The sequence below is a fragment of the Manduca sexta genome, chromosome 3 (assembly GCF_014839805.1).
Source record: "Manduca sexta isolate Smith_Timp_Sample1 chromosome 3, JHU_Msex_v1.0, whole genome shotgun sequence".
NCBI classification, from domain to species: domain Eukaryota; kingdom Metazoa; phylum Arthropoda; class Insecta; order Lepidoptera; family Sphingidae; genus Manduca; species Manduca sexta.
In genome coordinates, this window is record NC_051117.1 from 2516771 (window position 1) to 2541831 (window position 25061).

The window sequence follows — 25061 nt, forward strand, 5'->3', positions numbered from 1 at the left end:
TTGATTTTGAAACTGCCATCAGAGGCGGAACGCTTTCCCCTCACCCCAACTACCCTACGCTGCTGATCTGGAAGATGTGGCGTGGTGGCTTGTCCATCTAGAATCACCGATATGGATTCTTAAAGAGTACTTAATTTGAAGTGTACAAAGGGCAAGGCTACCAACTTCACACAGTCGTGTTTGCAGTCTTGCGCAGTAGCAGTTTTTTGGCACTGAGCTTCTTCAGCGCCGCCACCAAGCTGTCTATTTACGCTCAGGTGTCTTCAGCGTACATCGTTATTGAGTGCCACCAAATACCAATGTTGGCGACTTCTTAGTGTCTTAGCTTATCAATGTTGTAAATATTTGACCTTAATGAGTCACAAGACGGTCAAATTGGGTGTAGCATGGTCTACTTATTGCAATAATTCGTTTAGTATGTTTGAAACATTACCATATACCGTCATCATTCAAACAGATGTCTTTTATTACTTTATAAACTTTACGAATTTACCGTCTCGTGAACTTCTGAAATCAGATCATCCCTTATGGAATTATGTAATGGTATTTATTATATATAAAATAATTACAGATGGGGTAAAGATATTTATTACACTATCTAAATTTCTGGAGCAATATAGAAATACGCCTACCCATTAAAAATAGCAACACCAGTCAGACTCTTGAATTTATAGAATTACGTGAACTACAATGCGGTCGTGACTACGATATTATAACGATTATATACTTATTCGTAAATCTTTTCCATAGAAATTACTCAAGCTTCATCCTATTGTGTAATATTAATCATTATTTTACATATTTGGGATTAAAAACTAATATATAATAGATTTTATAAAGGTTAATATACAGTTACATAGAAGATAATTATATAACTAACTAAGATCCAGTTCATACTATTATAATTGATATAATGTCGGCAGGGATAAAGAAACAAATCAATTATTGAGTGTGTAAAATACCAACCAAACTTGAGTTCCATAATATTTCACAGTACAAGAATAGCTTGATGCTGAAAGAGTTCAGTTTTGTTTACACAAAACAAACCAGGTTACATACGACACAATTGCGGTTTCTCGGGAATCAAACCCGGAACATCTAAAATCAGATGCGATCGTAAAAAATCTTTCAGTCGGTAAAATATTTTTGATACTTGAGTATTTGAAGATGATCAATTTGTTTATGAATACAGTTGTTAATCACTCACAAAAAATGTAAACATTATAATAAACTTATAAAACTATTGAACTTGTAATAAAATATTATTTTTATATTATACGATTTGCATCATAAATTATATCATAACGCCACATTGATAAAAATAATGTTACAACTGGATATACGCGCTAAGAGGACGTTAAAAAGCCATTAATTGTATTTGAGTGCAGCGCAGCGGGATAAAACTGGACCGCATAAATATTGATCCCGCTCAACACTCCGCGAATGTGATTACGACTGCTCAGAACGGCAATGCGTGCCAACAGGCATTTTTAAATATTTGACCTATTTTTAGTCACAGCTAATAATAATTAGGAAAGGTAACGTGAACCTCTCTCGTGGCAAAAGAATTCCGTGAGAGGTGACCACTAATCGGTATATTTGTATGTCTTTCTGGCAACACTGCGCGGTTTTCATACGACATAAAGCTTAAATAATACTATAAGGCAAGAAATAAACATAAACACAATTTATAACGTATTCTTTAATTGATTATTATTTCAATTGCATCGTAAACATTTTTATATTTAGCAATATTTACATTAAAGTAGTGTAAACTGAGGTTAATAATGTTTTGCTCGAGCAACACTGAATCAGGAGAAGTTTGACATTTCGCAGTGGAGTAGTGGACGAAGTGAGCGTGTGTGTTGTTCGGAGTTTTTATTTATTTTTATGTAGTGATTACAAGGAAACTGTAAGTAATTGACTTAAACTATACTTTATTTACATTTAAACATTGTTTTATGTGTGTGATAAATGTAGCTGGGTATGTATCGGTGCCCGCCACTCCCGGAAATGTGTGTAGGGCTTATTTTTAAAAAGAAAAAAAGTTAGAAAATAAAAGCATTGTGCCGGTATCATGCGCGTTCCGATCTTATTACGTAGATGGGGTCGTGAACCTTTCTTTCGTTTTATTTGGCGCGAACGCTACGATTTTGTTCGAGTTTACTGCTCGTACTCGCGTATTCCTATTTTTTAAAAATAGTCAAACTGATTGGCAATCTTCTGTACACAGTATATGTGTCAGTAGGTGATGGTCAGGTGTTTCGAATAGCAATTGTTTTACCTTCACCTAAATACTTGAGCGAATATACTCTTTCAATGAAATAACTTCTAATTTTAAATATTTTTTGCGTTTTTTTTTCTAATATTAACAATTTATTTAAAGCATTCTTATTTGAGCCTGATTGGAAACATTAATCGTAGTTTAACATATTAAGTGTACTATTATTATTCTTTAATTTTACTATCATACATCAAATACATACTCATTTAAATTCTATTGTAAAACCCTTTTTTTCATCATTTAAACTCGGAACATATAACAAATCATATTCAATTATTACTTACAATCACTGACCTTTGCATCAGTAAATATAAATAAATTATACTTGCATTGAAACTCAAGACATTAATGTCATTGGAACAAAGAAGTGCGTCCAATTGTATATAATTGTCTTTAAATTTTTATCAGATATGTAATATAAGAAATTAATTAACTCTACTGCTCTTTGAATCAGTGGCTAACAAAGAAATACATTGTATAACAATAAAAATAATTAAAACATTACATTACATTGTCCTTATGTTTGGTTATTGGCTATTGCTTTGGTATTGTGGTTGTTTATGGTTGAATTGAATTTAAAAAAAGACTAACTGATGATGTCATTCCTAATGAAAACAACTGAAAGAAAAGGACAAAATAATGTGTTCCCTTCACACTAGGGAGAGGTACATACTACATACTCTGCTTTGCTTACAAGGCTGTTAATGGATTTTGTTCGTTTTTGAATATTTCAAAATTTTCTCTGTATATAGTCTATTGACTTCTAACTTCTTTTTAATTTTTAATTTCTTAGTCACTCAAATTACACTAAAGTATAGTTTTATCCTTAAAAATTGAAATACATTTACATCTATAATTAGAATATAGGACAATATTGTATAACAATATTCTAGTTGGAATATTGATAGCTAGGAAAATATTGCCTACAACTATCGCATTTTTTAATGTAAGGACTGGAGTTACCGCAATTTACATAGATTTGCGCAATGGGATCTAAAATAAAGCGTTGCCTTTTCCGAGGTTACAAGAATTGCGCTATATAATTTTTTTTATGCTAATATTGACAGTGTCCATAGACACACAGGGTGTTGCAAAAAGGAGGGTTCAAAATTTAAATCCTCATATAGTGGAATTCTTAATTAGTTATCTTTTTTTTTGGGACCTTAAAATCGGCAAAAATTGGTATTACGTACCTACTTAGTATCACGGTTTTCCGTATTTTATGCGTAGACATACATATCGCTAGCGGTATTAGGTCCCTTACAATAAGAAGCGAGCTTTATAATCAATATATATGATTAACACAGGATTATAAAACAAAAAGTCAAGCCCTTTTAATTGAATTACTCGAAAATCTTAATATTACTGCTTTACAGTAGCCAAGATTACTGGAGTCCAACAAATCAAAACGTATGAAGACGTAGTTAACTTTCGTCAGTAAAGATAGGCAGATAAAGGTTACATTTACGTTATCGGCAACGAACCTGCGACAACGGAATGCATTTACTAATGACAGTGTTTGTTTGTGCATTATCTTGTACTTACAGGAGCTATCAGAAATTAATGTTTAAGATACTAAACGCGACATGATGCCGCTGCTGACGTCATGTAGGGCCACCACGTAGATATATCCGTCTACAAAATGAATAGGTTATGTGTGGTATCATTTTTTCTCAAAAAATTACAGATACGTGTTTTGTATGGTAAATAAAATTCTTGGACAGCAAAACATCACCGACCTCTCTAATCCCTATTTATTTACGTCGGGCAACTTATTCATGAGTGTTGGTAACTAAACATCAAGACTATATTTTATGTTTAAGGATCTATAAAAAAAAAATACGTCGCTTAATCATTTTTGTCCTGGGTACAGTGACTACACGAAACCAAATCGAAACAACGCAATATTATTCAATAATTAATATTATTATAAACTATTTTTCGGATTTTATCGCTGATTTATTATTCTCAGGGGGGCAAGTAGAAATGGAGCCACGAAGGCTGCAAAATCTTCGAAACTGGAGAAAATCATAATTTTAAAACCGCGATAAAATCCGACAAATAGTTTCATTTTAATTAATATTAATTAGAAAATTACGTACATCGTCAGGATAGGAAATACGGGCTCATGTGTACGGCCTCTATCTAGTGGAATTCAAGATAGCATCCCATTTGGCTTGCAAAGTTCAGAATAACATTTATGTCTGATGGTAGCATAAACAAATTGTGTTGGCAGCGGAATTATTGGCGAGTTGTTAAAACGAGCTTTTGAGTTTCGTGTTTGTATCCGTGATTTAAGGCGTCGCGCAGACGCTGTTTATTTTGTCGGAAAACACTAATATTATGAAACTTACCGATGTTGCTGTCTGTTATATTACTAGCCATGGCTCGCGGATTCGTTCACTTGAAAACTTCACTTTAAAAGTCCCACTGTACATTTTTCCGAAAAAAATTTAACATTACCTATAATTAAATCATATTTCTTTTGTGGTTCACTTCTCTTGACTACTTTTAACAGCAGGGTCAGTAAAGCAACTTTGCCACGACTTCGATAAAAATTAATAGGTTATATGTTAAACCATTGTATCTCCTTATCAAATTTCGTTCAAAACCGAACCGATATTTTTTGCCTTTACTTTTGACAAACATGCAAACATCGACACAAATTTTCCCTTTTCTAATATAAGTAAGGTATGTATCTCAATACATTTCCACGTTTATATACGTTATATCGTAACCTACAAAGGCTGTTAGTGCCACCTTGTATTACGTGTGTAATGTACAGTACAAAACACAAGTACCGGTGGCTATTCGTAATTCTGGCTAATGATCTCGTGGCCCTTACTGCGGACTCTCGATACTTGTAAGGTGATCTGGGGTGAAAATATTTAGGTCGAAATGACCTGATGAAGCTCAACTTTAATCCGCATCAAAATAATTTGGCTATCCATTTGATAAGTTAGTCTAGAGTAGTTAGATATAATTATTTTATTTACCCCTTGAGTTTATTCCTATTCCCCTTTTTGAATGCTTTACCTTATACGATTGTGTACAGTCGTCCATTGTCTTACTAATATTTTAAATGCGAAAGTTTGTGAGGATGTATGTTTGTTCCTCTTTCACGAAAAAACTACTTAACGAATTTGGATGAAACTTTACAGTAATATTGATTATACATCATAATAACATATAGGCTGTAATTTATAGTGATTTGGTGTAGTTTGTTCATAATATAACGATACATATCAAGTTAGTCGGGAAACAAAATTATCCCGGAATACTCCTTCACGCGGGCACTAGCAAAAGCTAGTCATGATATATATTATCAAGAAATGCCCTCTTTTAAAGTCTACGTGCTTAGCTTCAACATTGAATCCAGGTCATGCAATTAAAAGTTTGCTCTTCAATTAGAACGCGAGTTACCAGAGATGCCAACATAGAAAGCAGAGCCAAAACAAACATGTTGCAGTAATAAGTAACCAGATACTGTGTTAATTACAATTTCTTTGATCCTATTTGATACTCAGGCCCACCTGTAGTTATCTTGGCAAGACTCTTGGCAAAGATTGTGCCTGCTGTGGAACCAAAATTTTAAGTGGATAAATGAAAAATTGCATCTCGAGTCTTTCACGGGAAAGAAACATACTTAACAGCGAAGATTACATTGAGCTTAGACTGATATAATGATTGTCCATAAGATATTGCCTTGTGCGATAAGACCGCCATTTGTACTTTTTTTTATTATCTTATTCCATGATCTATGTCTCTGGTGTACAAGAAAGTGTAAATAAATAAATAAATAATGGATTGAATTTATCCTAAAGAATTATTTCTGTTATATTCATCTATATCATATGCTTTGTTCTCTCTTAAAGCTGTAATTTTTACTGCAGAGTACAGTACTTTGCATCACCCGTCGCTTTCCAAGGATAATAAGCATGCACTTGAAATACAAACAAAATGTTTGAATGAAACGTCTTAATGTTCTTTTTGTTCATGGTCTGTTGGGCCGCCATATGCGCACTCCGGCCCCAAGTTCACGTTACTTTTCGGACTGATTACTTTAATTCCTTTTCTTTTTAATTAAAAGTTTAATGCTCTCATTATTTCTCTCACTTTTTTTGTCTACATTAGACCGTAAAATTATGTGAATAAGGCTTAATATTTAAAAAAAAAAAAATATACGAAAGTTATACACAAATAAAGCCGAACACAAATGTAAAACTCGCCGTAATAGTTCCCATAAGTATGTCGCATTCTGGGATCAGCCTTTATATATTCGATATCAAACAGTGACTTATTTATTGACTAGCTTTTGCTCGCGGCTTCGCCCGCGTGAAGGAGTTTTCCGGGATAAAAGTCAACTGTATGATAAAAGTCTTGCTACATATTTTCCCGGTACTGATAGGTTCAAACTAATTTTATCCCCATGGGGGTTGAATTTATCAAAATCCTATTTAAGCAAACGTCTTCATCATAGTAGCTCCAATCTTTAATTTCAGTTCAATCAGTCGAAAATCTAAGAAGATTTATACAAATTTTCATCCCCTATTTTATCCCCTTGTGGGTAGAAAGAATAAAATTTCTTTCTTAGCGGATGCCTACGTCATTACATCTACCTGCATGCCAAATTTCAGCCCGATCCGTCCAGTGGTTTGGGCTGTGCGTTGATAGATCACTATGTCAGTCAGTCAGTGACCTTCGAGTTATATATATATATTTAGATACATATTACACATTTCACACTCACTGACGCCTTTTACTCCCGAATGGGTAGGCAGAGGCGCAACTTTACGCCGCGTGTATTCTGTCTTATGATGCGATAGTACGCGCCTAACGACATATGTAGCATAAATTCCAGACTCCGCTCTGATAATGAGTAGAAAAACATTTACATTTTACAACAAATAAACTTAATGAATGCATTGTAGCTAGTGTAATACTGGACATAATAAGACTTAACATATCATGTTTTAGATGGCGAGCGCAGTGGAATACCAAACAATACTTTGTAATTCAAGGTGTTGGATGGTGTTTCCACTGTTTATGGGCGATCCTATTGCTTACCATCAGGCGAACGGCAAGCTCGTCTCGTCATTCAAAGAAATAAAAAAATATTGAATTATTTTCAATACGTTCCGTTAACATAAATTATAAGTTAACTACAATCTAGTACTGTTGACAATTGGCTCAATTGTTACCCAATTGAATTAGGTTCAAACGTTATTGTCGATACTGTTCGTTTGTGATTAATCGAGAAGCAATGCGCTGTGGAATGTGTCTTGAGCATTAATAATGACTTTTATCTTAATGTTAACGTGTAAGGTCTGGCCACAGTTACCTAACGTAGGAGATAAAATCTATACTAATATACCGGGTCATTTTGACATTGCGTTACTAAATGAAACCACATACTTATCTACTTAGAAATAATACTATAATAAGTTACTTGAGCCGTAGATGTAGAATAAAAAAATGTAAGTTTCGAACAACATAAATATGAATAAAAAGTATTTTAAATATTACGCGCCCTAATACCACTATTATTATAAGAGAATTCGTAGCAGCGGCAACATCATACTATCAGTCAGAAATACACTCACGCATACGCCATATTCGCATTTAACTACAAATGATGAAAAAATCAAAAAACTAAAACCAGGATTTTTGGTGAAAATATTAGTTATTATGGATGAATTGGGGCACAATGTCAGCAAAGGTGAAGACGAATATGTGGTTTCATTTAGTAACGCAATGTCAAAATGACCCTGTATAGGTAAAGGTGAAGTTTGTTTGAACGAGCTTACCTCAGGGGCCTTATTCTCTATCCCGCACGTTATTTTAACAGTGCGTAACAAGCACGTAACACAACGCATCATGTTTAGCACTATAGAAATTTGACTTACAGAATACCATTTCACGCATATCTCTCGAAGATAACATGACACGGTCGCGTTACGCGTTTACACTATCATACAGAATAAGGGCCCAGGAACTACTAAATCGATTTTGATTTTTTTTTCTCTCATATAAAGCTACTCCTGATTGCTATAGGCAACTTCTCCCGCCCAAAATATTTATCCCAGAAATATATCTCACTGTGTTATATTAAAGTATATTAATTTATTTTTATTCAAAAAATAAAAGGCGCCTCTACGAAGCTGTTATGAACTGGCTAATATTTATTTTAGTGCGTTTCTCTTTACTTTCATACGGTATATATTTTTTTAGTATTTGCGTTACCGATTACTTCGTAATTCAACAAATATGAAATATATGTCACGTTACATAATTAGTCAGCTCGTGAAATTGGCGTACAGAACCATTCCACGCAAATTTTCACGAAGATAAATGAACACGGACGTGTTTTTTTTACTATGGGCACAGTAAAGTCACCCCCTGGCCCCTACACTTCATGGTAAGTGGAGTGGGGTCCAATATAGTGTCGACTGATGAGAGATGGTAACCGACAGTCGACACAATTATGCCGGCCTGTTGAAGCCGGATATACACAGGCTGATCCCGGATCGCGATACATTAGGTTATTATGGCGGGTTTTAACACGTACGGTGGTCACTATCCGGACGGATATAAACTATTCCACCAACAAAAATTACGAGTCTACACTGTCATAGCGAATAAGGTCCCTGGCTAGTAATTGGTCTGCAGCAAAAAGTACCGCACGATATTGTCTTTGTCTCCACAAAGGCATAACACGGCTGATTCACGTACAATACACGTGTATTGTCAACTCCGATTAGTTTTTATAAACATTATTCGGTGTTGGTACGTGACTTATCGTACGAGTTATTAGTGCTTGTTATAGCTCGAATCTGTTGTATTTGTCTTGTTTATAGTAATGCTCTATATTTTAGGACCAAAGTAACTTGGTAATCTTTATTTTCAATTTGTGCGGCGATAACCTAGTTGGTTGTGGAACGGACTGCCGAGACGAATGTCCGCAGGTTCAAATCCCAAGGGCAAACACCTCTGACTTTTCTAAAAAATTAAGTGTGTTTTCTTTGTGAATTATCGTTTGCTTTAACGGTGAAGGAAAACATCGTGAGGAAACCTGCATATCTGAGAAATTCTGTATAGGAATTTTCGAGGGTGTGTGAAGTCTACCAATCCGCACTAGACCAGCGTGGTGGATTAAGGCCTAATCCCTCTCAGTAGTAGAGGAGGCCCGTGCTCAACAGTGAGACAGTATATAATACAGGGCTGTTATTATTATTATTAATCTTTATAGTTAGATTCTTTTCTTGTAGCGGAACATATTTTATGTTTACCATACAAATTGTTTTGGTAAGCGTACCTGCAGTCAAAATCGGGGAAACCTGCGGACTGGATATTGGAATTCCCTGATTTTGCGACTGCAGACGCTCGGTGGAGAGTAGAAAGTTTACTTAGGGAAGGTTAGGAACTGCCTAGGATAAATGGAAGGGAAATTACAGGCACTTTAAGGCCTCAATTTGTCATTGAAACCAAGAAGTATACTTACTGGACTGTGTGCCTCGGCCCACGACAAATGTTCTCCTATGCATAGGCTTGCATCCGTTTGAAGACCAAGCGCACAAGAATTGCCTCAGGGTGGAATCCATTAATTGGGGCAATAGGTTAACCGGTTTTCGCAATATTTTTTATTGGATTAACCCAAAAAGTCGAAAGCTGGTTAAGATTTTAAACTTAACCCGAGTCAAACCTTTCAAAACTTAGTCCTTGTTTAGAAGTAGAGCATTCTGTCTATACATATAAGAAAATAGTATTATGAACCTTAAAAAACCTTCCTCCAGATCTACTCTTAATACAAATTACTCATAAAGAGGAAATATATAGAGTTAATGAATGTCAATGAACCTGTCTAAGGTACGTCATTCATTTTGTCGGTAACAGTTACAACGGTTAGTGACTCAGAGGTGGTAAGAATTAACAGAGTGAAGGAAACCTTATTAAATTTTCGATGGCAGTTATGTTTTGTGAATATCTAAAGCATAACGCAATTAAATTTTGCCGCGACCGATTGTCATTTTTATCCAGTGGAGAATCTATGTGCAATTTCAGAATTGTATTTGTATTTTATTTATTTCATCAAGCTGTATTTGGAGAATCTATTTGCAATTTATGTAGATTAAACGTCGCCATTTCACTAAGTATTGGTTGTTTTTTTCTCTTCTGAACAAAATCGAAAGGTTTTTGTTGAAGCAGGTAACTAGCTTTGAATTTTGTATTTTTTTTTTCAATATTTGATGAATGTGGAAGTACTTGAGGAATATATTGCTGCAACAACTAGTCTAAACTTAGTTTAAGAATGTTATTAACTAAATAATGCTCCAGGAACGCAACAAAAACAACAGTAGTGGCTGTCTCGTTGCGTGACCTACATGCGCGAGCATTAGCATGTCCAAGAAAAAACTAACTGCCATTACTTTTACCGTGGTCAACGTTTGAAATTTTTTGTACGGCCTTTCGCAATTGCTTCCTTAGCTTTGTTAAGTGAAATCGTGGATTATTTCGAACTCCAAGTCAGTTCATAGCTAGTATTTATTGTGCTATCCGAAGAGGGTTGTCGTTTGGTCTTAAAAATGAATCTAAAAGCCTTTAGTAGTCCTAAAAGGTACTAAAAGGATTCCAGACAACAAAATAACTAGTACACAACAACAAAACACCACATCTGACTCATTCTCGTATATTTTTTATATGAAATTTGCGGCCGATGAGTGTACCTCGTTGATAATTATTGTACAGACCGGAGTTCTGGAGAGAGGTCTGGTCAGGAAATTTAATAAAATCAAATGACAATAAGGGATACAAATTAAAAATGAAGTTTAAATATGCTTTTATTTCTATTGATTTGGGTGACGAGAGGAGCTTGCCATTCGCCTGATGGTAAGCGATACGATCGCCCTTAAATTGTTTAATTGTGATTAATTAATTATAATTGTAAGTCTTTCAAATTTTATAATCAGGTATAAAAATTTGAAAACTGACTTGACTTTCATTTACTTCAATCATCCCGCATAACATACGGGATAAATGAAGTACATTATAACGTCACCATCATTGTAATATGGAAGCCTAAAGGAGAAAGATGTCGCCACAGCCACATGCCTTATATAAAATATTAATTTCTACCATTTTTCAACCAATTTTGGTACTGTTTTCACATCTCTTTTTTGCATTATTTGCTGCTTGATCCTACTTCGTTTATACTCATTTGAAGATAATTGAGTATTTCTTAGACATAACGCAGAAAACCCTAAACGAAGTTCAATGTCCTTTAGCACCCAAATAGACCAAAACCTGCAAAAATATTGTGTGAGTTGTAACTTATTTCGAATCAACAGTCACACGAGAGGGGCTAGCATTAAGTACAAAACACAAACCACCCTATCCAGGTGTTCCAGCGAATTGACGGTGACGTCACCGACCAAACGTTTCTTTAGTTATGGCTTGCAGAATTCCTTAGCGTGAATCATGCTTTCGAGAAATGTATTGATCGCTTTTACGAGCTCACATTTCAACGTGTTCTGAACAGCCTTATGAAGATGGGAAGATTGTTATAAGTAATTATATTTTATAATACCAACACTAGACCTTAGTTCTGACGTCACGCCGATAAAAACCTGTGCTGGAAGTATCTACATGTTCAAAGGCTTTTTCTGTAACATCCAAATCCACAAAGCAAAATTCATCATAGTTATGTTTAATCAAAATCAATTTTTATTTGTCCCAAATCGGAATACCACCATACCACTGAGATGATATAACTCTAGAGAACTGAATGAATTATGATAACCGCAATAACATTGTAAGACGCACTTGACTCCTGATTTGTCGGCGTTACCGAAGATATCTAGCTTACTCCTTAATATTAACGCAAGTGTATAGATCTCTTCTGTTATTCTAGATCTCGCCAGTTTTATTTTAAACAGTTGTATCTAGTATCAGGTTATTAATGTGGCATAAAATACCTATAGAATGACTCACTTGAAGCTCATTTCATCCTGTATCCCTTCAATTTATCATAGCCTCATGCCAGTAGATAGAATTCCAAAAAGAAGCTTCTCACAGAGGGTTTGACCTAAGATGCAGGCTTGACTCATTCCAATCCAGTTTCACACCTCACTAATTTATCATAAACTAATCCCAGTGGACAGGAACCCAACATTATCCTCATCGTGACGTCATATAGATAATTAGATAATTCTTAAGTATAAGGCAGTGACATCTGGCCTGATATAGGCTGTGTGGTCGGCACGAGGATGCGAGGTGTCGGGTTGCCGCATATCTAGTGTAGTTAGATAAGCATTCATATCGTTTCGGATTGATCGACGAAAAATGACTCCTGATTCCATAATCATGTCAGTGGTGAACTGTTGATATCATCCGATTCGTGGCGGCTTGCCTTTCGTAACTTATGCAAAATCTTATTATCATTTTAAAGATTTGCAGACCACATTTATGCATATTCGTAGTACCTATATATCACCCTTCGCCAATGTCATGTATAACATTATCCAAGATTTTGATGACTTTGTTGATTCCTTTTATGCTTTAAATTTGAGTTCGGAAGATGTTTATTAACGCATAACATGAAAACCTCTGAGTTTCTTTGGATGATATATGGTATACAAATAGGTCAAGTTGTGGATCAACTAACTGCTTTCTTTTCCGAAAAAGTACACCGCTTGACTTTTAATATAAAATAATATTAATTTCAGGTGCGAGGAACCTTGATGCGATTTCTCATAGATTGCCCTCGTCATTAAGTTAAAATAGACTATTACTCTTATAAATACCAACAAAAACCGTCTTATAAATCATTCAAACAATTACAGCACACAATTATTTAACAAGAAACATAACCGATATCAATCAATTTTCCAATTACTCCAGTTACGATATCTTCGGGCGTTCATTAGCGCGTGGCTAAACGCAACTATTTGTCCGATAATTACTGATTCCATTTCATCGCATTAGCATCTCTAACAATTAAATAGCTTGGTAGCGTGGCTGTTTTTGCCACTTCATGTGGCTTGATAGGGTGGTAGTACCACGAGAAAATTGGGGAGAAGTATACAAGGACTTCTTCACACCAGGTTATAAAAAGAGCCGGCAAAATTATCGTAAAATATACTATGTAGAGCTGACATATAAAATGTATTGTCAAAGTTTGTAAACTTAGACTTATCTGTTGCATTTCGATCAGATTTTCATAGACCAAAAATATATTCCAATCTTTTCAATCAGAGTAAGCACGCAATTGCTCTGACACTGTGAGTGTTCATAGAAAATTGTGCTTACCACCATTAGTCATCGATATAAATTAAGATCGTAAAACATAGATATTAACAACGAAACCCCATAACATGACCCATAAACACATCAAAACGACCCAACTGCAGTTAACTGTTACTAGGCGACTACAAAACCATCAAGACATGAGAACAACCAGGAAATGCATCGGTTATATTTTAAACCGGCCAAATGGAGTGTCCGACTATTGTCTGTGACATAACAGCTTCGTGTTAAAATTAACCAATAGGAACTCGCGTGCGCGGGCGCATAACTGCAGGTGCGTTGGTGTTGCCGCGTGGCAGAATTTACCCCGATTTTGGGGTAACGCATTTTAACGCGATTTTTTTATACATTGTATTGGTTTTTCTTCCTGTAATTTTTATATGTAATATAGTATTTATATCATGCAGTATGTATTTATGATATATTATTTCGTAATTTAAAGCCAACCTATTAAAGTTTATTTTTCGTTTAAACATATTATAGACCAGGACTATTTGTAAATTTTGTTTACTACTAAATCATGTCATAAATACTGAACCAAATGAGTGAGAATTTGGCACGGCTCTAGCAATTTATCAAGACGAAAATACTTTGTCCTTTCGATTGTGAATTTGCGTACGATTTAAGTTTACTTCGCGTACAAAGTTTTATGGAATCCACGTGATTTTAATAGCTGTAATACGCCATCCGAGTATAAGATAACGATTTAATGTTTTAACGCTTGCTGAACGAATTATGGGTCCCCTGACGATCTTACAAAACGAAAATTATCAGTGGAGAAATTATTAGACCTTCTGTTTTTTATTTTAGCTATCAAAGAACATAAGCACTTGTGATGCGAATGGTTTTGGATTGAGTCAGATGGCAAAATAAACTGATTTAAGGATTTGAGATTTTTGTTTTGGTCATTCTAAAACCTTAGTTACTTTTATTGCAGTTTATATCCAGCACATGATTTGTACATTTTGGGGTCATTAATGTGTATTTATATGTTTCTCAGAAATAAATCACAAGAAAGGGCAAATAGACTTTAAACCTACTGCACGCGGTACTAAGAACTAGTTCTATTATGAAGTTAGTTCGTGTCTTATTTTAGGTACTCGGGATGGCTGCCAAAAGGTCCCAGGTGCAAATCTTTATCAATACCGACTCGGGCAAAGTTGCCATTTGAGTTCATTGAAATGTCAGCGGTTATTGCTTACTGGATTGTCTCTTATTCTAATTTCTATTGATGTGGCAGTCATTCGAGTCCGATAGTTCCTTGGTTTAGTCAAAGTGAGCTTATTGGTCTGTGGTGCGTAAAGAGGAGTACAGTTTTTTAACTTGACTGCATTCAATATTAATACTATGTGGCATTATTAATTTACATTGTGTCCTAATAACGCATAAACTGCAATATAATTTACAGCTGTTTTAAAAAATACTATCCCGATCTCAATATTCAATCCGACGCCGAGAACAAACCTAAATGAATCATAAATAAGCTTGCCAAACAACCTTTGCGCTGATTGGTCTATTTAAGATAGATCGAAAAAGCGATTGAGGTTGTTTTTTGAAAATGGCCGTTGAAGAACAACTTAATAATATAATACTGCTTGATGTTAAGGATGGGACAATGGTGGATCCTACGCAGCTAAAAGTCACTTATTTGGGGAAGGAAAACAATACGCGTCAGCAATATCTGCAATAATTTAATTATCGTTAAATTTACTTTTTGCTTAAATACTTTTGTGTTTCCCAGATAAAAAATATTCAGGAACCAAGAGTATACAGGAAAGTAACAAATGTATTACAATAGAAAATATAATAGTAAGTATCGTGAGAAGCAAACGATATAGTTACGGGGAAACAGAGCGTTAGTAATCGAGATTCGTGCGCGACCAAACCATTTCTCTTAACGTTACAATTATTTACGCAACCATTATTTTGTTATAGACCTGTTTACGACATTGACTAACAACTGCGATGTTATTGTCATTAACTGTAATACATATCAGTCTTGTTTTTAATTTTCATATGAGCCGAAAATATTTGATCGGGCCTAGATTCCTGTTTGGATATTGCGTTCCATGTCTATTTCCTGGAACCAGGCAGCCGGTAATAAAACTGAGCCTAACTAATTATATTCGAACTGCATTGTATGAATCAAAATAATGTACTATTTTTTTTTGTAGAGTTCACCTTAAGCAAATAACCTGTAATAAAAGTAACAACAATACCAAATATCTTTGAATTACGTTGTAACCTGTACGTATCAAAATAAGAATTAATCTTTATTTTCCTCGTTCCAACTACAAACATCTTCACATTAGTTTTAGCTAGTATAGTTAATACAATATATTGCTACAAAACGAATTATTTTGTAATGCTATAGAAAGAGCTTCATCACTTCATTCCAATATTAATGAATGACTAGGTTTTGATTAACTCGAAAAGGGCAAAGAATTTCTAAGGGTTCTCTTGATTAAGCAACTAAAAGCTTGAGTGGTAGACAGTAAAGGTCATAATTGCATACAAATAGAAAATAACTATAGTTCACCACATTTTAGATACATCAAATGTATGTCTAGATTCAATGTTTTACTAAGTAAAGAGACGTCATTATCTTTTGAAAATATTATTTAAAATTTTCCCCGAGCAAAACTACTTTTTAAATAGATTCATTTTGTTCTTGTGTACGGGAATTGGCAATTTGGCGCATTGGCATTTGCAAGACCTCATAGATTTACGAAGAATGTGCAATGATATGATAAATTTCCAGATGTGACCTTAATTCAGAGGAATCAAGAGCTGGCTGGAGTTCAATGTCGTGGACAGTATCAACGTACTGGGAAGGTTACAAACATTATCGTGGCCGCTTCGGTCAGTCATAATTCAATTGTCTTGGACGACAAACTAACGAGTAAATGAAATGAGAATGTATTTATAAATTTTATATTGAGTCGTATAGGTGTCCGAAAGGACTGAACTGATTTTGGCGTGATTTTTATTCTGGTATATTTCAAAGAAAAATAAGCTTTATTCTGGATATTTCAACGCAGTAATTTAATTACCAGTTTTCGAAAACAGCGTTTTCTTCGTAGTAGAAGAAAGAAGAAGGTACTGATTGGATTCCTAGGTTAAATTTGTACAATTCATAATAGCAGCAAGCCTATCAAGTCATGGGGCGGAAATATAGTTGACATAACAACTGTTTTAACATCTATGCTCATTCTTAGTACAGTAGGGGCGAGCTACGTATCAAATAGCAGCCTCCCCCCTCCCTCCGATACCCCTACTATATAAACACAACTACGGAAATGTTAATATTGTAAACCTTTGTTAATTCATAAAGGAAATTTAAAGAATTTAGTATAAAGGTGAATGCACAATGAAATTTCAATACCATCTCCACAGTTTAGGTTTAGACGTTGCGTGGATATTCTAAGATGCGAACATTTTAATAAGCCACGTCATTCGCACGCCCACTCAAAAGCCAAATATACTGTAAACACAGCGAATTCACGTGTAACATACGCGCATTACCGACGTGTTGAAATTGATTCCAGATGTACTTGTGAATTTTTAATTTTGATCAGTTGGGATGAAATTGTAGAAGACGATGCAATCGAAGCTTTATTCAAACATTGTTTTCAATTAAACTTCTTTTTTTTTATTTGCATAATACCTATGTCGCGAACTAATAAGAAAGATCTCTTCACTGACACGATCTATACTTTGAATTAATATTTACATCGCCGAGCAATTGCGGATGCTTTTCCACATTTTACGGTAGCTACGCACAAGGTTTAAAATAATTGATAAAAATATAGAAAGAGGTATCTAATATTTTAAACGATTTTGTAAGATTACGAAAAGTTATGAACTAATCTAATCAAAAATGTTTTATGAAAAAAAAAGTTTGTTGCATTTTTTTTGTACACAAATACGCAAAAAAAATTATATATTGGTAAATAAATTCAATAGTTCCCATACGACTGCACACGTATTTTTAAATACCAAAGAAAAGAATATAAAGATATTTGCCCAAAAAATCCGTCAATCCAAACGGTGTCATTTCTATTGAAGCCGTGATGTCGCAATCCGTAACTCGCAAAACAACACCCGTGTTTCCTGCGAATTAATTCTGTCGTAGGTAAAAATAAACGTTCTTGGAAATCTAGAAAAGTAATTAGACTTCGTGAATCTTTTGAAAGTAAAATTTAAATTAATAATATTTTTCTACATTGGAAGATTTTTTAAACTATGTTAGCTTCTGATTTCAGCCCCACATGCGATAAATTAATAACCCGACCTAAAACCTAAAATGCATTTTTCTGGAATGAAACTGGGTCCATATCGACTTGAAAGACAATCAGTAAATTTTTGAGTAGATTGCGTTAAAGTATTGATTTTAATGAAAATTCATAACAATTCAACTTTTAATTTTTATAAAAATATAGTCTAATGGTATCAAAATTGTCCTAGACCTACAAAACCTAGATCAAATGACGCAGAAAAATAATCGATTATAAATTATATCAATAATTCATTTTCGGTATATTTGTCGTTTAGAAATGATTGCCTTTAAAGCTTTTGATATGTATATCCAACACGTAATTAATGTGCGTCAAATTTTCATACAAATCCGTTGAACAAATATACGTGATTAGCTATCATAATTTTTCATTGTAAAATGACTTTTACGTGATCTCTGTACTCATAGTTATATTATCCGACTTACCTGGGGCCTTATTCTCTATCCCGCACGTTATTTTGACAGTGCGTAACAAGCACGTAACACAACCCATCATGTTTAGTACTATAGAGATTTGGCTTACAGAATACCATTCCACACACATTTCTCGAAGATAACATGACACGGCCGCGTTACGCGTTTACACTATCATACAGAATAAGGGCCCTGATGTTATTTCGCGTTTGACATCATCTCCACGCGCGTTCACAAGTTTTTGACACAATAAACATTTTATAGCCCTAAATATAAACTAGAGGAGAAACGCACTGAAGAAAATATTCCACAAATAAATCAGTTTTATATGAGCTTTTTTTCGGTGTGTTTATTGCCTCTTTGAATAACCATTTGAAACAAAATAATTGAAAGTATATTTTATTATAGATGTTATATTATATAGTAAATATAGTTAGGCACACAAAGAGTAAATTAAAACAGTTTTGAATATGTAATTTTTCAACCGTATCCTTTCTGCCCTATTCATGTTTCTTTTAACAATTACCATTGTTCCACATTTAACGGTAAAAAACCAACGCAAAATTACTTTATACATGAGAAACATAAGTTAAATTTGCATAATATGTAAACTTAAGTATACGTTATTTATTACGATATTATTATAAATATGAAAATTACTATATAATATTTTTTATACAAGCAAATGTTATATAGTAATTTTCATAGTTTAATTTGCATCGAAATCTTTCATTATCTAAATGTCGTTAAATTTATAAATTCGTATATAATTATAAATCATGCTTTATCCTTACGATGTAAATACCCTTGTTTCAGATTTTAATAAAAAATAAAGTGTCGGGTTACAAGCCACCGGTCTTTAATTGGGACGCGGTTTATATTTAGAAAATTGACTTTTTGGTGTTGCTACGTCTCGGACGAAATCTCCCGAGCGATGGTAAACAATTTTCGTTGACAGTTGGATTGGGGTGGCTAGATGTAAAAATATTAATGAAAACATAAATTAAATATGCTATTTTTGTTTTATGGGTATCTTAGTTTTAGCTTTCTACCGGTTGTAATCGTATAGTATTGAATTTTTTACCACACGTTGTAATTGTATAGAATTGTATTTTAAATTTTAAATACGTTTATTGTTTATGATCTATTTTTTCTAGTACTAATGTAAGTATAATTTTACCTACTGGTTTCTGGATTCGTTATACAGATAACAAAATTAAATGTTCGAGTTTCCCCATTCGAATAAACTTGTATTTATGTCTGATATACATTTGCCGCCCACCTCAGATGTCATAAGCTCAGTAGAAACTGTACTTTTGTCAATATATGTGTTAAGGTCATTCATAATATTTAAGCATTAAAAGGCTTGTTAAATTTCGAGTAATTAATGTATATTTTGTTTCTTAATTCTCGCTAGCGTAGTTGTATTACGGTACGACTGTAGTACTGAGGTCTCGGGTTCGATCCCCGGGTCGGGTAAAGTGACATTGGCTTTTTCTACTCAGTATCAGCCCGGAGTCTGGAATTTGCGCCCGATGGCTATAGCCTCGCCCCCTATCACGTGGGTCGGAATACACACTACGAAAAGTGGTCGCACCAGTTGCGTCTCTACCTACCCCTTCGGGGATAATAAGTGTAACTGTATGTGTATTTTTGAGTTATCGTTATAATGTAGAACTAAGGAAGCCAGAATACGCTACGCTGTGACAATGAAACGAACGCAATACACTAGGAAATCAATGAAATATTCCTGTCGTGTGTCGAAACGTATTGCACGGTGAGTCAGTGTTGCGCACGCGGCGCGATGGCAAGAGTTCAAATCCCGCCGCGCTTCACTGACAACTGACTTGCGGAATTATGTCACCGGCTATACAAATACGTGTTTGTTAAATCAAATAACACTGTCACGTGGGATCATGCCTTTATCCCTTGAGAAAAGGTATTTTGGGAGGGGGAGGGTTACATCGCCAGGGGTTCTTGCTATCGGTAACTCAATTATATTATCGGGGTAAAAATATAAATTGAATTTGTGTAGGTGTTTAAAAGGTTTTTTTCCATTGCTTTGAATGACAAGACGAGCTTGCCGTTCGCCTGATGGTAAGCGATACGACCGCCCGTAAACAGTAGAAACACCATCCAACACATTGAATTACAAAGTATTGTTTGGTATTCCACCGCGCTCGCCATCCTGAGACATGAGGTTTTAAGTTTTATTATGTCCAATAGTTACACTGGCTACAATGTCCTTCAAACCTACACAATGCTGCTTGGCGGCAGAAATAGACATTGCGGTGGAACCTACCCAGGCGGACTCTTACATATGTGAGACCTACCACCTGTAAAAATGTTTGTTAGAAGTAAACGCCTAAACCGTTGAACGGAAGAATGCTTGACACATTTGTTATGTCCCGGATTAACCAATAAGTATATTTATTAAAAAAACAACTTAGGCAGAACATTCATTCCGAAAATCAAATTCCACAACATTAAAAAAATGATTTAAAACACAACATCGCGGCGGTGGAGATGTATTCAAATGTATCCAAAACCACTGACCTACTGACACTGCATTTTTACAAAAAAATATACGAATATTCCAAATATAAGAAATTCACATTGGGATATTGCCAAATCCCCTTGGCGTTGCACCCCACCCACGGCCAGCCCACTGACAATGAGTAAACAAAAAACATTAAATCATGGTCTAAAATTTGACATTGCATAAAATACATATATACTATTTTATCCTTGAAGGAGTAGCCAAAAACGGTACTAAATCATCTATTTGGTGTTCACTCTCTTCTGAACTTATGCTTATCCTACTATATTATAATAATAAGCCCTGTATTATATACTGTTCTATTGCTGGACACGAATCTCCTCTGCTATTGAGGATTAGGTCTTAGTCCGTCACGCTGGCCTGGTGGTATTGGCAGACTCATATACCCTCGTAATTCTTATAAAGAACTTCTCAAACATACAGTTTACCTCACAATCTCTTCCTTAATTAAAGCAACCCCTAATTCATAAAGAATACAAATATAACTAGAATAGGCAGATATAGATAGAGATACGTGTCACTAGGTTTTAAACCTGTGGATATTCGTCTCGGCACTACGTTCCACTCCCGACTACGCTTACGCAATATTGGCGACTGATTCGAACTCTGAACAATTTAGATGTAACAGCCAACAGGCCTGACCATTACATTGACAAACGTGACTAACATTTACAATTTTAATCATCTTCACGTAAAACATACACAAACACACACTTTAATCCACGAAAAGGTAGGCCGAGGCGTAACTGGTGTCTCCGTGTATTCCGTCCCATGATGCGATAGGAGGCGAGTCTATCTCCATATCGGGTACAGATTTCAGACTCCGAACTGATAGTAGAAAAATCCAATATCACTTTGTCTAAACTGAGGGTCGAACTCGAGACCTTAGCACTGCAGTCGTACCATAATATAACTACGCCACCGAGGCAGATGTTATAAAAAAAACTTACCAAAAAAGTCGGCCATTTTCCAAAACACGCATTAAATCGGGATAGTCAACTTCCATAAATTTAAGCATGGCCCGAGTGTTAAGAAATAGATGGTGCATAAACGGCGACGCAAGAGCGATGCAACGGCCCTCGCTTGTCTTCATTGTTTGCACTTGTATTTTCGGATGGAAATATTAAATACATTCAAGATCCCAAGAATCGTGACGGATTATGCCAAATCCTATATCAAAGTAGGAACTAAACCCTTGCAGCAGCCGTCTTCGACGCACGAGAGAACGCTCTGGGGTTTCCTAACACATTATCCCTTCATTACTACCGAAGCTAAACTGTACATAGATTTGGCGTACTGCAGCAATTTTACTCAAAAAATAACACCACGCCTCCATTCCTGCTCTGTCATTCCTGACATAATGACCGAAAATGATACATTTGTTGACTTCAGCACTAAATGACTGAAAATGACTTACGTCTCCCACGATATTCTAAATATTTTCGGTATTTGTGTCATGGACACGTACTTGAGTTAGTCAAGGCTGAGTAATTGTAATTTTTGGTTTTCAACTCATTCTGTGTGTATAAATGGGGATGTTTCAGGATTTCGTCGTTATTTGAAGTCAAGTGCTGGAGGAAAATTGTCTGTGATATATAGTGATAGTGTTGTGATATTTTGTGTACAAAATGGGTGTTGCTGTCGAAAACTCTTTTGGTAAATAAGTTAATATATTCTTATGTGTTTCGGATAGAATTAGAGTAAGGTTGCTATGGACATTCTAAAGTTCGTGATCTAATGAATACACTACCTCTCCCTTCGCGCTGAATCTTGGTGATTTAGTGAAGGCTGTACTTCGCGGTGTTGGGATTATGATAAATATCCGTATATTTTTGGCAAATGAGGTTTAAGGTTCAAAATACAGTGCCTTTATTCATAAACAAGATTTGAATAACTCTTTTGTAGATATTCTTAAAAACATCTGAATGATGGAAAGACAGAATCTTTACTTCTAAAATAACAGTTTGGAAAATTATAACATTGTCGAACTCTGTATAAACATATTATTGTTATAATGGAGTATTTGACTTATTTTTATTTTAAAATTTTATAAAATATTACCGTCGTATAAATTCTTAAATAGAAGAAATCATGAAAAGTCTGCAAGTTATGAGCCATTGCATTTAGGTAGTAGGGGCGAGTGTCAAAAAGCAGAAAAGGGACAAAATACTTGCATGTGACGTCAGTGGGCATTATAATGCGTACGAATGAAAGAGATGGAGCGATATTCCCACTTAACATCCACTTCAGCACGTAGCAATATTTGAAATTTAAATTATTGCCTCATTTCTTATTCAATTTGAATGCTCTTGGCATAGAAGGATTTCTTTTTTGTACTAATTGCTGTTTCATGTTAAAAATGCATAAAGTCAAACATAGGCAAATACCTTATTTATCTTCTCATTGCGACAAAAAATCATCTCAAACAACAAAACATGTCAGCTTGTAGAATGGTAACAGTTTTTAATATCTTTACTGGTTTTGGCAGACTATTAACATTGCTTTTTATTGCACTTTCTCTCCGAGAACTGATTTTATTCAAACTCAATATTGTATTACATTTCACCCGTCATGAGTCAGTTGTGACATCTCCGTTAGTCTCTTCCTTTCTCTATTATTCACATGTATTGATACACATAATCAGTCTTAAAAAAAATCGCAAACCTATGCTTAGTTAAAATACAAATTTACTCGATCAGCTGTAAGTCAAAACCCGCCATCTTATCTCTTAATAAGGTTTAAACTAGGAAACCGGTGACGTTTTCGACAGCTATTACAGTTTATGAGTAAGACTGTTGTATAATTTGTTCGTCAAAATTGTTGATTCCTTTACATACATACCACAGCCTTAGAACTAAGTGGTCTATCTCAACATTTATATATTTTGTGATTTTGTTAAAAAACCACCTTCCAAAGCATGCTATAACCCTATGACGAGAAAAAGACAAAATTGTAGAATAAAAAAAGATATTCCCACTCTCCGCGACCGCCCAACTCACTACCTTTTACATTATTTTCAAACATTTTTATTTATTTCCCGAGTTATATTTCGTCGTGGCGATTCGGGCTTTTTAAAAAGTGTTAAAATGCTAGAATATATTTGATTTTAAAATATATTATTACATGTAAAAGAAAAGCCCGGTGGACTCGACCGTCCACGCCGAATACAAGCAGAGAACTGACTTACATTAATTGAAACATATAATCATTGACTCTTATCTCTAAACTTAATTATCTTGTTTGTTTCTTCTTGTGTTTCAATTACGGCGACGTAACTCCCGCAAATCGTCTTTTTTTGATTTAGGTCACCTTAGTTAGTTCTAAGGGTGCGATACATTATGAGATGAAATCGTCATTGTATGAAAATGATCTTAGCGAATCATCTGTGGCATCAAATTCCTGCCTACCTAAAATGACTCTAGAAATCATTCGAGTATATCATAAACACCAGGGTACGCATTGTTTATTTTCGATGACATGCAGTACGGGGGGTTTCAACAATGATTACGTCAGCAATTATTAAATATATTGATATATATAAAATTGGACAGTATCTGTAAATACTATATCTATGCTAATATAAATTTAGGAGAGGGGTGACGAGTAAGGTCTTTTCTTATTTTTGTTGGCAAGAGGATGGGGTGGAGCTGGGTTCTTTAATTTAGCTATTTAGTTTACGTAATACCTGAACAATAAGCGACGATAGCCTAGTTGGGTGTGGAACGGACTGTCGAGACGAATGTCCGCAGATTCAAATCCCAAGGGCACACACCTCTGACTTTTCTAAAAAAAATCATGTGTGTATTCTTTGTGAATTTATCGTTCGCTTTAACGGTGAAGGAAAACATCGCGAGGAAACCTGCACATCTGAGAATTTCGAAGGTGTGTGAAGTCTACCAATCCGCACTAAGCCAGCGTGGTGGACTAAGGCCTGATCCCTCTCAGTAGTAGAGGAGGCCCGTGCTCAGCAGTGGGCAAGGATATAATACAAGGCTGATATTATTTATTATTTTATTATAATACCTGAACGGCCCCTAGATTGTATTGTTGATACAGTAATTTATTCGTGTTGTGGCGTGTGTTTTTTGCGTGCCGCGGACGGTCACCACTTCCTCGTATCGTGCCCGTATGGGGAATAGAAAACGCACACGTTACCATATTCTGCAAATTCATTACTTTCCATCGTGTTAAGTTTTTACGGAAAA

General features: G+C 34.9%; 1 protein-coding gene across 2 annotated transcripts in view; it reads left to right on the top strand.

Moving 5' to 3' along the window:
* Positions 1-1798: 1798 nt before the first annotated feature.
* LOC115441237 (LIM domain and actin-binding protein 1) overlaps positions 1799-25061 on the top strand; it is a 41082-nt gene continuing 17819 nt past the window's right edge. Inside the window, exon 1 of one of the 2 annotated variants that reach the window (XM_030165947.2) lies at positions 1799-1912. Coding sequence is in view for 1 of the 2 variants with exons in the window: in XM_030165946.2 (XP_030021806.2) it covers positions 22485-22512 (28 nt within the window). In the remaining variant the exon portion in view is untranslated. Of the gene's footprint in view, positions 1913-22412; positions 22513-25061 lie in introns of those variants that run through there. The other variant, XM_030165946.2, reaches the window with a different exon arrangement.